Source organism: Pristiophorus japonicus, chromosome 12, assembly GCF_044704955.1.
Source record: "Pristiophorus japonicus isolate sPriJap1 chromosome 12, sPriJap1.hap1, whole genome shotgun sequence".
NCBI lineage: Eukaryota > Metazoa > Chordata > Chondrichthyes > Pristiophoridae > Pristiophorus > Pristiophorus japonicus.
In genome coordinates this window covers 99896203-99911663 of record NC_091988.1, presented here as the reverse complement: position 1 = coordinate 99911663, position 15461 = coordinate 99896203, and the positions used below count along the sequence as shown (strand labels likewise).

Genomic DNA, 15461 nt, shown 5'->3' with positions numbered 1-15461 from the left:
AAGAGCTTGCCTGTTACAAGTGATGAATCGTTACGAATGATGATCAGTACATCCATAATCCATTGTACTGTAATCTGTTCATAGCATGTCTGTACAGATGTAGTAAAACAGCACAGGGATACTACCAAACTGCCAGAAGACTAATGTTACTTTGATCAGCACTGCAGCACCTGGGCAAAACAGGCATGGAGTCAGACATAGGGGTAAGCATCTCCAAGCATGAAATCAATGGTACTGTATTATTACCATTACTACTTGGAGAACACAGGCACTCTCAGCTGAAGATAAAGTAATAAGAATGAGAGGTGATCTTATCGAAATATAGAAGATTATGAGGGGGCTTGACAAAGTGGATGCAGATGTTTCCACTGATAGGGGAGACTAGGACTAGAGGGCATAATCTTAGAATAAGGGGCTGCCCATTTAAAACTGAGATGAGGAGGAATTTCTTCTCTCAGAGGGTTGCGGATCTGTGGAATTCGCTGCCTCAGAGAGCTGTGGAAGCTGGGACATTGAATAAATTTAAGACAGAAATAGACAGTTTCTTAAACGATAAGGGAACAAGGGGTTATGGAGAGCGGGCAGGGAAGTGGATCCATGATTGGATCAGCCATGATCGTATTAAATGGTGGTGCAGGCTCAAGGGGCCGTATGGCCTACTCCTGCTCCTATTTCTTATGTTCTTATATTTTTATTACCAGATTTTATAATTAATCTTCATTCTTTGTCTAAACTGAGGGTGTTACTGTGACTATTTGTAAGCTACAAGTACCACACAAAAGATACATCAGTCAGCCAGCAAATGCATTTTATGATACGATGTCTCCTATATTTAGGTTTATTTCAGCCCTGCCTCATATTCTAGGCATTTTCTTTCGCTGTGGACCTAGGAACTGTTTTCAGACTATTCAAGTTGTGCCTTACAGCCAACTGGGTGCCTTTATATTATAGGCAGACACATGGTTCTCCCAATGTTGACTGCACTCATTAGTGGAAATAGCCTGGTATTCAGGGAACCAACAAGTAATGGGCCCCAGAAAATGTGGATGTATGAATCTGACATCTGCTTATGGTTTACCTGTTCCCATAAGATAAACGTAAGGAGCTGGTCCCCTATGCTTGCTCTCAATAGCAGGCAGGCCCCTACATTATACAGAGAATAGAACAAAATGGAAACAGTATAAAGGGAGAGAACAGCACAATTTTCTGGGTGTGTAAGATCATCTGATCACTTTGTGCTGGATCAGAGCTTGCTCCAAGGGGCTAGAGAACACTGTGAGTAGGCCCTGCCTTTTCACTTATGCTAGTCACAGAAGCACAAAAGTCAAGTCATTTTTACCTTGAGCTCCTCCTTGCTCTGGAAATTATCCATTAATTGTTGGTAGTGGTTATCTGCCATTTGGCGAAGCAGGGACAGTAGGCAGGTGACATACTCCCCCTAGAGAACCAGAGCAAAGTACAACCATCAGCGACCCAGGCCATCATGCGGCATATGGCACACCCAATCAAAGGGATTGAAATGGCTGTATCAGGACGATGATGCACACAAACAGAAATGGATTTGTTATATACCCACACCTCATAACTGTGTAATATAACTGTAATGCCATACTATATAAGCTATTTAGTAGATCAGAAGAGCCCCAAGTCAACTGGCATTTCAGGCTGTGGAGTGTTAGTGTTCCTGATCCGCAACTCTCTTGTCCAAGCCTGCGTGCTCTGGTGGGAGTGTTAAGTAGAAAGAAGCGCCTTCTTGTCTGAGGGAAAGTAAAACAGCAGGAAATTCGATATTGCAGGGAACGTTAACAAGTCTGTCAAAGGGGAACCAACCCACTTTTATTTATTTCACTTAATTTGTTTTACCGTTTATTTATGCATATTATTCTTAAGCTGCCCCAATGGTCCAGTTTAGCATAAAGCCATATAGAACAGATGGGTCCAAAATTCAATTTGCGCTCCGTGCGGAGTTAGCCGACCGTTGCCAAGGCAGCAGTTGGAGAGCTGTAATTGGTTTCAGAAGCCCTGGGCTAAGGAAGGTAAAAGGCGGCGATGGTAGATTTCTATGGAAGGATGAGCTAAATGGCTTGAGTGGTTTTCCGCATCAATACTTATCTTTGTGACCTTTAAGAAAGCAGCCAACCTGCGACCTTTGCTTATCCCAATCTTGTCTAAATTGTTCAGCTGTCATTTAACACGTTAGATACGGGGAATAACTGGAAACCAATTATTAAATGAATGGCAAAATTCCATCCAACTATAGCTGCAGTGAATTAATCAATTGGTTGTTAGGAAGACTGCTGCATGTTACAGAAATGAGTACTGACTGTTTTCTAGGGATGAATTATCGCTTAAAGAGGCATTGTTATCAAATCACCCAATGAGAACACCACAAAATCACTAATTTAATGCAATTACCAGATCTCTGATATATTTGAGATATAAAAGATTCTAGTAAAAATCATTTAAAGAATATCAGGTCAAAACAGAAACCAATGTCCCATTATCAGCCAACTCTATCACATGGTAGAAACCATGGCTGCATCATGCAAAGGCTGTGTCTTAACTCACTGGAGTTGTGTCAAATGACAATGCGCCTTTAAGGATTATAAGCAGTAAATCTAAACATACCTAGACATGGATGGGAGTGTATCTGAAGTACAGGCATGAGATTTTGAATTCACACATGATGTTGCACTATGAAGCAGGTGGAAAGACTTGTGGGAGGAGTGGCGGAATCCATGCATGGGTAAGGATTGTTAAAAAGGATTGTTAGTTACTAACAGTTATCTCTGCCGTGCACTGTGGGCAGCGCTGTCCTCTTACCGCCTCCGCCATCTGGGACTTATTCATGATAGCAAGCAGGGTCTGTAGCAGGACATCAAGAAGGCTCTCGACCATCATCTCCACCTCTTCTGACACTGAACACTCCTGGACCACAGTACAATGTCACAGTTATTGCATCAGAAACATGTGTACAAGCAGTGTAAAATAATCCTTCATAGCAAGTTGCCTAACATTGCAACATTTATGTTATCAGCAAGATTTACCACAATGAGAAAATCTTTGGTTTTATCAAATTTTGTTTGTTAACACTCCTGAGAAGCACCTTGGGATGTTTTACTACATTAAAGGTGCTATACAAATGCAAGTTGTTGTTAAATAGGTTAAGTAGCTAATGTTTAAAATGGAGGCTGCTCCATTGCTAAGTACAAAATGGTGAACCAGTCACTCCATCTGTCAGACCCAGGCAAGGCTGCTGGTTATAAATGAGGAAATAAAAGCTTTCATTTAATTAGGACCAGTATGATTAAAATGTTAATCTATGCAGATTCATATGAATTTCCAATTGCTGTCCTACTTGAAAACATCTAGTTGAAATACAGGAAAGAAAATACAATTGTTAAATGTGGCCATGTCATTGCCCATCACGATATGAAAACTGTTTAACATTTTTTTGGTTGACTTCTTCAAGGAAATGGTTTTACCTCAAAGTAGGTCAGATGGATAAACATTTCGGGTCTGGTTGCTAGTTTTGTAGTCCTGACACAGGCGTATTGAGCTCTGTGGGCATTTAAAGCTCATATATTCTATGTGTACCAACTCATCCCAGAGGATGCACTTTGAGACTGCATGCTGTTTATCAAGGAACATGAGAAGGCTTATGTGATTCATCCAAAGAAACTGCAAAAACAAATACTGAAGGCAGCATTCTGTAAAGATAGATTAACCCCTTATGGACTATTGTCAATTCAAGCTCTCTAATATTTTTGCTTGCATTCTCTTTTGCTTCTATGACTCATATTTATTTGTAAATAAGTTTGATCAGTAGTTTAGCCAGTATATAACAGTCTAGTATTATGGTACTTTGTATCTTGTGAATCAACAGAAGATGTTGAGGCCGTCCTATGAATTTTAACAATTTGTTCCTGGGATGTGGATAACTCTGGCAAGATCGCATTTATTACCAATCTAGTAGTGGCCCGTCTCCTCGAACTGCTACAATACAAGTGAGGTTAGGTAGAGGATTCCTGGATTTAAGTTTAGCAAAAATGAAGTAACACGAATATGTCAGGATGGTGTGTGATTTGTCCTTCTCAGTGGTAGAGGTCATGTGGCTGGGAGATGCTCTCAAAGCTTGGTATGTTGCTGTGGTGTAATGTGTAGACAACATACATTGCAGCCACAGTGTGGCGGTGCTAGTCGGGGTGGATATTGAGTTCAGTGGCAGGACCTCCGATCAAGTGGGCTACTTTGTCATGGACGGTGTCGAGCATCTTGAATGTTGTTGCATCTGCACCCATTCAGGCAAGTGGTAAGTATTCCATCACACTCCTGACTTGAGCCTGGTAGATGGTGAAAAGACATTGAGGGGTCAGAAGGTAAGCCCCTGTCGCAGAGTACCCAGCCTCTGTCCTCGTGGCCATAGTATTGATATGATTGATCCAGTTCACTTCTGGTCAATGGCGACTCCCAGCATATTAATGGTGTGGGCCTCAGCAAAATGGCGGTGTCATTGAAGGTTGGGGGAGGTGGTTGCATTTTCTTTTTGTAAATAGTCATTGCCTGGCATTTATGTGGTGCCAAAGTCACTTGTCAGCCCAAGCTTGGATGTTGTCTAGGTTCTTGTGAAGCCTGGTTTGGGCTACTTCATTATTGGAGGATGTTGTGACTGAAGCCTAACACTGAAGAACTGTCAGCATACAGCCTCATTCCTGACACTGATGAAGGATCTAAAGATAGTTGGTTCAAGAACACGGCCCTGAGTAACTCTGGCAGTGATATCCTGTGTTCGTGATGACTGGTTTACAACAAATACAAGCAGTTTCCTGTTTGTCAGCTATGAATCCAGCGTCTGGAGAGTTTTCCCATTGATTTCAGTTTTACTAGGACTCCATGGTATCACACTTGGTCAAATGCTGGCTTGGCGTTGAGGACAGCTACTCTCACCTTACCTTTGGTATTCAGATCGTGTTCATGTCTTGATCTGCTGCCCATATCCTAACTTTAAAAATTTTATCCTTCAGTTCAATTCCCTCCATGACCTCACCTCTCCCTATCTCTGTAACCTCCTCCAGCCCTACAACCATCCTCCAATTCTGGCCTCTTGCGTAGCCCTGATTTTCTTTGTTCCACCAAAGCTCTGGAATTCCATCCCTGTACATTTCCGTCCCCCTCTCCCCTCCTTTAAGTTGCTCCTTAAAACCTACCTCTTTGAGCAAGTTTTTGGACACCTGTCCAAATATCTCTTTATGTGGCTAGATGTCAAATATTGTCTGATAATGCTCCTGTGAAGTTCATGTGACATTTTTACTACATTAAAGGTGCTATATAAATGCAAGTTGTTGTTGTTCTTGATCGAATTTATGACAAGGAAGATCTGGAACTGATCATTGGCGAACCAGTTATTGGCGAGTCGATTTCCTTGATGTCACTATTGATCACTTCTTTGATCATTTTGTTGATGGCTGGGAGGAAGCCGATTGGCTGGATTAGATTTGTCCTGCTTTTTGTGGATAGGGCATATCGAGGAAATGTTCACATTGTTGGGTCGATACCAGTGTCATAGATACACTGAAATAGTTTGCCAAGGGGGCACCTAGTTCTGGTGAGCAGGTTTTCAGTACTTCAGTTCAATGTTAGACTTGGGATATGCGAACTCAGTAAGGCAGAGAATGAAGATACAGGTTTCAATTCATGAGATATGGACTGCTTACACAAACTGCCATCAAGCATATATTGGCAAAAAAGGCATTGAGAAAGAACGAACATTCCACCTCTTACCTTTGATGCTTAGTCCTTCACCTATTGAAATTTATGGCCTAGCCATCTCTGATCACAAATGGATCTCCGACATCTCCTCTGATCTCAAAACTGATTTCCTACATATCTTCCATTGCTTAAGCTTCCTCCTTCATGCCATACATTACTCCCTTTTCTCTCAAAAATATTCAACTCTATATAATGCCTAAGTCAGCAAACTCTTGAATACTGCTTCTATATCATGGAGGCTCATGTAACATCTCTATTGTATTCCTGGATAGGACAAAGGAAAAACCATGTCAGAAGAGTGATCCCACTGTCACCTCCAGCCTCCAACCTTTACCTCTCCATCACTGCCTATACTTTATTTCTCCAAGTTGCACATATCATCATCCTATACATTTCTATTTGTATCCTTATTATGTTGAAATTCAGTCAAAATTTGCTACGCAGTTTCTAACTCTAATTCATTCTTTATCAAGCCATCTAACCTGTAGAACTCGTTAAGTTGTTCTGCCTTCTCTTTTATAAGCTCTTAAAACCTAAGCTTGATGATACCCAAACACTACTTTCTGATTGACCTCACTTTCTCTCCTACTCTTTTCAACTTTGTTAGTGCCTCACCGTAGCTTTTGATGCTTCACCAATGTTTCTCATTTCAAAATAAAACTATTGCACTGGAGATTCATTCTGATGACACCAAATCTTATCAGAGTGACTATTTGCACTGTTTTTTCTGCACCTAAGTCCTCTGGACTCCACTCCCGAAGCCTCTCGTGCATGCGCAGACTCCTCGAACCTGGAACTGGAAGTGGGGCTTGCACCGACCCCGTTGTTCAACGACCGCATTGTTCCCCGACCGCGTTGACCGAGCTGGGAGCTGTGTTGCTGATCTTCCGACCCTTCCGACCGCGTTATTCTGACCACGTTCCCCCGACCCTTCCGACCATGTTCACACGGTCCTTCAACCGCATTATTCTGACCGTGGACACCTGTCCCTTCTGACCGCGTTGTACCGACCCTTCTGACCGCGTTGTACCGACCCTTCTGACCGCGTTCATCCGACCCTTCTGACCGCATTGTACTGACCCTTCTGACCGCATTGTACTGAGCCTTCTGACCGCGTTGTACCGACCCTTCTGTCCGCGTTGTACCGACCCTTCTGACCGCGTTCACCTGACCCTTCTGACCGTGGACACCCGACCCTTCTGACCGCGTTGTACCGACCCTTCTGACCGCGTTCACCTGACCCTTCTGACCGCGGACTCCCGACCCTTCTGACCGCGTTGTACCGACCCTTCTGACCGCGTTCACCTGACCCTTCTGACCGCGTTCACCCGACCCTTCTGACCGCGGACACCCGACCCTTCTGACCGCGTTGTACCGACCCTTCTGACCGCGTTGTACCGACCCTTCTGACCGCGGACACCCGACCCTTCTGACCGCGTTCACCCGACCCTTCTGACCGCGTTCACCCGACCCTTCTGACCGCGTTGTACCGACCCTTCTGACCGCGTTCACCTGACCCTTCTGACCGCGTTCACCCGACCCTTCTGACCGCGTTGTACCGACCCTTCTGACCGCGTTCACCTGACCCTTCTGACCGCGTTCACCCGACCCTTCTGACCGCGGACACCCGACCCTTCTGACCGCGTTGTACCGACCCTTCTGACCGCGTTGTACCGACCCTTCTGACCGCGTTCACCTGACCCTTCTGACCGCGATCACCCGACCCTTCTCACCGCGTTGTACCAACACTTCTGACCGCGTTGTACTGACCCTTCTGACCGCAGACACCCGACCCTTCTGACCACGTTCACCCGACCCTAATGACCGCGTTCCGCCTGACTCTTCTGACCGCGTTGTACCGACCCTTCTGACCGCGGACACCTGACCCTTCTGACCGCGTTGTACCGACCCTTCTGACCGCGTTATACCGACCCTTCTGACCGCGTTCACCTGACCCTTCTGACCGCGTTGTACCGACCCTTCTGACCGCGTTGTACCGACCCTTCTGACGGCGTTGTACCGACCCTTCTGACCGCGTTGTACTGACCCTTCTGACCACGTTCACCTGACCCTTCTGACCGTGTTGTACCGACCCTTCTGACCGCGTTGTACCGACCCTTCTGACCGCCTTCCGCCTGACCCTTCTGACCACGTTCACCTGACCCTTCTGACCGCGTTGTACCAACCCTTCTGACTGCGTTCACCCGACCCTTCTGACCGCGTTCCGCCTCACCCTTCTGACCGCGTTCACCCGACCCTTCTGACCGCGTTCACCCGACCCTTCTGACCGCGTTCACCCGACCCTTCTGATCGCGTGGTACCGACCCTTCTGACCGCGTTCACCTGACCCTTCTGACCGCGTTCACCCGACCCTTCTGACCGTGTTGTACCAACCCTTTTGACCGCGGACACCCGACCCTTCTGACCGCGTTGTACCGACTCTTCTGACCGCGTTCACCTGACCCTTCTGACCGCGGACACCCGACCCTTCTGACCGCGTTGTACCGACCCTTCTGACCGCGTTGTACCGACCCTTCTGACCGCGTTCCGCCTGACCCTTCTGACCGCGTTCACCTGACCCTTCTGACCGCATTGTACCAACCCTTCTGACCGCATTCACCCGACCCTTCTGACCGCGTTCCGCCTGACCCTTCTGACCGCGGACACCTGACCCTTCTGACCGCGATCCGCCTGACTCTTCTGACCGCGGACACCTGACCCTTCTGACCACGTTGTACTGACCCTTCTGACCGCGTTGTACCGACCCATCTGACCGCGGACACCTGACCCTTCTGACCACATTGTACTGACCCTTCTGACCGCGTTGTACCGACCCTTCTGACTGCGGAGACCTGACCCTTCTGACCGCGGACACCTGACCCTTCTGATCGCGGACACCTGACCCTTCTGACCGCATTGTACTGACCCTTCTGACCGCGGACACCTGACCCTTCTGACCGCGTTCACCCGACCCTTCTGACCGCGGACACCTGACCCTTCTGACCACGTTGTACTGACCCTTCTGACTACGTTGTACCGACCCTTCTGACCGCGTTCACCCGACCCTTCTGACCGCTTTCACCCGACCCTTCTGACGGCGTTGTACCGACCCTTCTGACCGCGTTGTACCGACCCTTCTGACGGCGTTGTACCGACCCTTCTGACCGCGTTGTACCGATCCTTCTGACCGCGTTCACCTGACCCTTCTGACCGTGTTGTACCGACCCTTCTGACCGCGTTGTACCGACCCTTCTGACCGCCTTCCGCCTGACCCTTCTGACCGCGTTGTACCAACCCTTCTGACTGCGTTCACCCGACCCTTCTGACCGTATTCCGCCTCACCCTTCTGACCGCGTTCACCCGACCCTTCTGACCGCGTTCACCCGACCCTTCTGACCGCGTTCACCCGACCCTTCTGACCGCGTTGTACCGACCCTTCTGACCGCGTTCACCTGACCCTTCTGACCGCGTTCACCCGACCCTTCTGACCGTGTTGTACCGACCCTTCTGACCGCGGACACCCGACCCTTCTGACCGCGTTGTACCGACCCTTCTGACCGCGTTCACATGACCCTTCTGACCGTGGACACCCGACCCTTCTGACCGCGTTGTACCGACCCTTCTGACCGCTTTGTACCGACCCTTCTGACCGCGTTCCGCCTGACCCTTCTGACCGCGTTCACCTGACCCTTCTGACCGCGTTGTACCAACCCTTCTGACCGCATTCACCCGACCCTTCTGACCGCGTTCCGCCTGACCCTTCTGACCGCGGACACCTGACCCTTCTGACCGCGTTCACCCGACCCTTCTGACCGCGGACACCTAACCCTTCTGACCACGTTGTACTGACCCTTCTGACTACGTTGTACCGACCCTTCTGACCGCGTTCACCCGACCCTTCTGACCGCTTTCACCCGACCCTTCTGACCGCGTTGTACCGACCCTTCTGACCGCGTTGTACCGACCCTTCTGATGGCGTTGTACCGACCCTTCTGACCGCGTTGTACCGACCCTTCTGACCGCGTTCACCTGACCCTTCTGACCGTGTTGTACCGACCCTTCTGACCGCGTTGTACCGACCCTTCTGACCGCCTTCCGCCTGACCCTTCTGACCGCGGTGTACCAACCCTTCTGACTGCGTTCACCCGACCCTTCTGACCGCATTCCGCCTCACCCTTCTGACCGCGTTCACCCGACCCTTCTGACCGCGTTCACCCGACCCTTCTGACCGCGTTCACCCGACCCTTCTGACCGCGTTCACCCGACCCTTCTGACCGCGTTCACCTGACCCTTCTGACCGCGTTCACCCGCCCCTTCTGACCGTGTTGTACCGACCCTTCTGACCGCGGACACCCGACCCTTCTGACCGCGTTGTACCGACCCTTCTGACCGCTTTGTACCGACCCTTCTGACCGCGTTCCGCCTGACCCTTCTGACCGCGGACACCTGAGCCTTCTGACCGCGATCCGCCTGACTCTTCTGACCGCGGACACCTGACCCTTCTGACCACGTTGTACTGACCCTTCTGACCGCGTTGTACCGTCCCATCTGACCGCGGACACCTGACCCTTCTGACCACATTGTACTGACCCTTCTGACCGCGTTGTACCGACCCTTCTGACCGCGTTCACCTGACCCTTCTGACCGCGTTCACCCGACCCTTCTGACCGCGTTGTACCGACCCTTCTGACCGCGTTCACCTGACCCTTCTGACCGCGTTCACCCGACCCTTCTGACCGCGGACACCCGACGCTTCTGACCGCGTTGTACCGACCCTTCTGACCGCGTTCACCTGACCCTTCTGACCGCGATCACCCGACCCTTCTGACCGCGTTGCACCGACCCTTCTGACTGCGTTGTACTGACCCTTCTGACCGCGGACACCCGACCCTTCTGACCGCGTTCACCCGACCCTTCTGACCGCGTTCACCCGACCCTTCTGACCGCGTTGTACCGACCCTTCTGACCGCGTTCACCCGACCCTTCTGACCGCGTTCACCCGACCCTTCTGACCGCGTTGTACCGACCCTTCTGACCGCGTTCACCTGACCCTTCTGACCGCGTTCACCCGCCCCTTCTGACCGTGTTGTACCGACCCTTCTGACCGCGGACACCCGACCCTTCTGACCGCGTTGTACCGACCCTTCTGACCGCTTTGTACCGACCCTTCTGACCGCGTTCCGCCTGACCCTTCTGACCGCGGACACCTGAGCCTTCTGACCGCGATCCGCCTGACTCTTCTGACCGCGGACACCTGACCCTTCTGACCACGTTGTACTGACCCTTCTGACCGCGTTGTACCGTCCCATCTGACCGCGGACACCTGACCCTTCTGACCACATTGTACTGACCCTTCTGACCGCGTTGTACCGACCCTTCTGACCGCGTTCACCTGACCCTTCTGACCGCGTTGTACCGACCCTTCTGACCGCTTTGTACCGACCCTTCTGACCGCGTTCCGCCTGACCCTTCTGACCGCGTTCACCTGACCCTTCTGACCGCGTTGTACCAACCCTTCTGACCGCATTCACCCGACCCTTCTGACCGCGTTCCGCCTGACCCTTCTGACCGCGGACACCTGAGCCTTCTGACCGCGATCCGCCTGACTCTTCTGACCGCGGACACCTGACCCTTCTGACCACGTTGTACTGACCCTTCTGACCGCGTTGTACCGTCCCATCTGACCGCGGACACCTGACCCTTCTGACCACATTGTACTGACCCTTCTGACCGCGTTGTACCGACCCTTCTGACCGCGTTCACCTGACCCTTCTGACCGCGTTCACCCGACCCTTCTGACCGCGTTGTACCGACCCTTCTGACCGCGTTCACCTGACCCTTCTGACCGCGTTCACCCGACCCTTCTGACCGCGGACACCCGACGCTTCTGACCGCGTTGTACCGACCCTTCTGACCGCGTTCACCTGACCCTTCTGACCGCGATCACCCGACCCTTCTGACCGCGTTGCACCGACCCTTCTGACTGCGTTGTACTGACCCTTCTGACCGCGGACACCCGACCCTTCTGACCCCGTTCACCCGACCCTAATGACCGCGTTCCGCCTGACTCTTCTGACCGCGTTGTACCGACCCTTCTGACCGCAGACACCTGACCCTTCTGACCGCGTTGTACCGACCCTTCTGACCGCGTTATACCGACCCTTCTGACCGCGTTCACCTGACCCTTCTGACCGCGTTGTACCGACCCTTCTGACCGCGTTGTACCGACCCTTCTGACGGCGTTGTACCGACCCTTCTGACCGCGTTGTACCGACCCTTCTGACCACTTCACCTGACCCTTCTGACCGTGTTGTACCGACCCTTCTGACCGCGTTGTACCGACCCTTCTGACCGCGTTCACCCGACCCTTCTGACCGCGTTCCGCCTCACCCTTCTGACCGCGTTCACCCGACCCTTCTGACCGCGTTCACCCGACCCTTCTGACCGCGTTCACCCGACCCTTCTGATCGCGTGGTACCGACCCTTCTGACCGCGTTCACCTGACCCTTCTGACCGCGTTCACCTGACCCTTCTGACCGCGTTGTACCGACCCTTCTGACCGCATTCACCCGACCCTTCTGACCGCGTTCTACCGACCCTTCTGACCGCGTTCACCTGACCCTTCTGACCGCGTTGTACCGACCCATCTGACCGCGGACACCTGACCCTTCTGACCACATTGTACTGACCCTTCTGACCGCGTTGTACCGACCCTTCTGACTGCGGAGACCTGACCCTTCTGACCGCGGACACCTGACCCTTCTGATCGCGGACACCTGACCCTTCTGACCGCATTGTACTGACCCTTCTGACCGCGGACACCTGACCCTTCTGACCGCGTTCACCCGACCCTTCTGACCGCGTTGTACCGACCCTTCTGACCGCCTTCCGCCTGACCCTTCTGACCGCGGTGTACCAACTCTTCTGACTGCGTTGTACCGACCCTTCTGACCGCGTTGTACCGACCCTTCTGACCGCGTTCACCTGACCCTTCTGACCGTGTTGTACCGACCCTTCTGACCGCGTTGTACCGACCCTTCTGACCGCCTTCCGCCTGACCCTTCTGACCGCGGTGTACCAACCCTTCTGACTGCGTTCACCCGACCCTTCTGACCGCATTCCGCCTCACCCTTCTGACCGCGTTCACCCGACCCTTCTGACCGCGTTCACCCGACCCTTCTGACCGCGTTCACCCGACCCTTCTGACCGCGTTCACCCGACCCTTCTGACCGCGTTGTACCGACCCTTCTGACCGTGTTCACCTGACCCTTCTGACCGCGTTCACCCGACCCTTCTGACCGTGTTGTACCGACCCTTCTGACCGCGGACACCCGACCCTTCTGACCGCGTTGTACCGACCCTTCTGACCGCGTTCACATGACCCTTCTGACCGCGTTCACCTGACCCTTCTGACCGCGTTGTACCAACCCTTCTGACCGCATTCACCCGACCCTTCTGACCGCGTTCCGCCTGACCCTTCTGACCGCGGACACCTGACCCTTCTGACCGCGATCCGCCTGACTCTTCTGACCGCGGACACCTGACCCTTCTGACCACGTTGTACTGACCCTTCTGACCGCGTTGTACCGTCCCATCTGACCGCGGACACCTGACCCTTCAGACCACATTGTACTGACCCTTCTGACCGCGGTGTACCGACCCTTCTGACCGCGTTCACCTGACCCTTCTGACCGCGTTCACCCGACCCTTCTGACCGCGTTGTACCGACCCTTCTGACCGCGTTCACCTGACCCTTCTGACCGCGTTCACCCGACCCTTCTGACCGCGGACACCCGACCCTTCTGACCGCGTTGTACCGACCCTTCTGACCGCGTTGTACCGACCCTTCTGACCGCGGACACCCGACGCTTCTGACCACGTTGTACCGACCCTTCTGACCGCTTTCACCCGACCCTTCTGACCGCGTTGTACCGACCCTTCTGACCGCGTTGTACCGACCCTTCTGACCGCGTTGTACCGACCCTTCTGACCGCGTTCACATGACCCTTCTGACCGCGGACACCCGACCCTTCTGACCGCGTTGTACCGACCCTTCTGACCGCTTTGTACCGACCCTTCTGACCGCGTTCCGCCTGACCCTTCTGACCGCGTTCACCTGACCCTTCTGACCGCGTTGTACCAACCCTTCTGACCGCATTCACCCGACCCTTCTGACCGCGTTCCGCCTGACCCTTCTGACCGCGGACACCTGACCCTTCTGACCGCGATCCGCCTGACTCTTCTGACCGCGGACACCTGACCCTTCTGACCACGTTGTACTGACCCTTCTGACCGCGTTGTACCGTCCCATCTGACCGCGGACACCTGACCCTTCTGACCACATTGTACTGACCCTTCTGACCGCGTTGTACCGACCCTTCTGACCGCGGAGACCTGACCCTTCTGACCGCGGACACCTGACCCTTCTGATCGCGGACACCTGACCCTTCTGACCGCGGACACCTGACCCTTCTGACCGCGTTCACCCGACCCTTCTGACCGCGGACACCTGACCCTTCTGACCGCGTTCCGCCTGACTCTTCTGACCGCGTTGTACCGACCCTTCTGACCACGTTACACCGACCCTTCTGACCGCGTTCCGCCTGACCCTTCTGACCACTTTCACCTGACCCTTCTGACCGCGTTGTACCAACCCTTCTGACCGCGTTCACCCGACCCTTCTGACCGCGTTCACCCGACCCTCTTGACCGCGTTGTACCGAACCTTCTGACCGCGTTCACCGGACCCTTCTGACCGCGTTCACCCGACCCTTCTGACCGCGTTCACCCGACCCTTCTGACCGCGGACACCCGACCCTTCTGACCGCGTTGTACCGACCCTTCTGACCACGTTGTACCGACCCTTCTGACCGCGTTCACCTGACTCTTCTGACCGCGGACACCCGACCCTTCTGACCGCGTTGTACCGACCCTTCTGACCGCGTTGTACCGACCCTTCTGACCGCGTTCCGCCTGACCCTTCTGACCGCGTTCACCTGACCCTTCTGACCGCGTTGTACCAACCCTTCTGACCGCGTTCACCCGACCCTTCTGACCGCGTTCCGCCTGACCCTTCTGACCGCAGACACCTGACCCTTCTGACCGTGGACACCTGACCCTTCTGACCACGTTGTACCGACCCTTCTGACCGCGTTCCGCCTGACCTTTCTGACCGCGGACACCTGACCCTTCTGACCGCGGACACCTGACCCTTCTGACCGCGATCCGCCTGACTCTTCTGACTGCGGACACCTGACCCTTCTGACCACGTTGTACTGACCCTTCTGACCGCGTTGTACCGACCCTTCTGACCGCGGACACCTGACCCTTCTGACCACGTTGTACTGACCCTTCTGACCGCGTTGTACCAACCCTTCTGACCGCGGACACCTGACCCTTCTGACCGCGGACACCTGACCCTTCTGACCGCGGACACCTGACTCTTCTGACCGCGTTGTACTGACCCTTCTGACCGCGTTCACCCGACCCTTCTGATCGCAGACACCTGACCCTTCTGACCACGTTGTACTGACCCTTCTGACTGCGTTGTACCGACCCTTCTGACCGCGTTCACCCGACCCTTCTGACCGTGTTCACCTGACCCTTCTGACCGCGTTGTATTGACCCTTCTGATCGCGTTGTACCGACCCTTCTGACCGCGTTCACAGACCCTTCTGACCGCGGACACCTGAC

At 52.9% G+C, this 15461-nt stretch overlaps 1 protein-coding gene across 11 annotated transcripts in view; it reads right to left on the bottom strand.

Annotated features, from left to right (window-relative positions):
* The window catches only part of dock3 (dedicator of cytokinesis 3), a 1878236-nt gene that overhangs the window by 485025 nt on the left and 1377750 nt on the right, over positions 1–15461 (bottom strand). For 10 of the 11 annotated variants that reach the window (XM_070895785.1, XM_070895788.1, XM_070895787.1 and 7 more), the window contains 2 exons: positions 2782–2928; positions 1340–1438 (listed from right to left, as the gene is read on the bottom strand). In XM_070895785.1, coding sequence (XP_070751886.1) covers positions 1340–1438; positions 2782–2928 — 246 coding nt within the window. The remainder of the gene's footprint in view (positions 1–1339; positions 1439–2781; positions 2929–15461) is intronic. The other variant, XM_070895786.1, reaches the window with a different exon arrangement.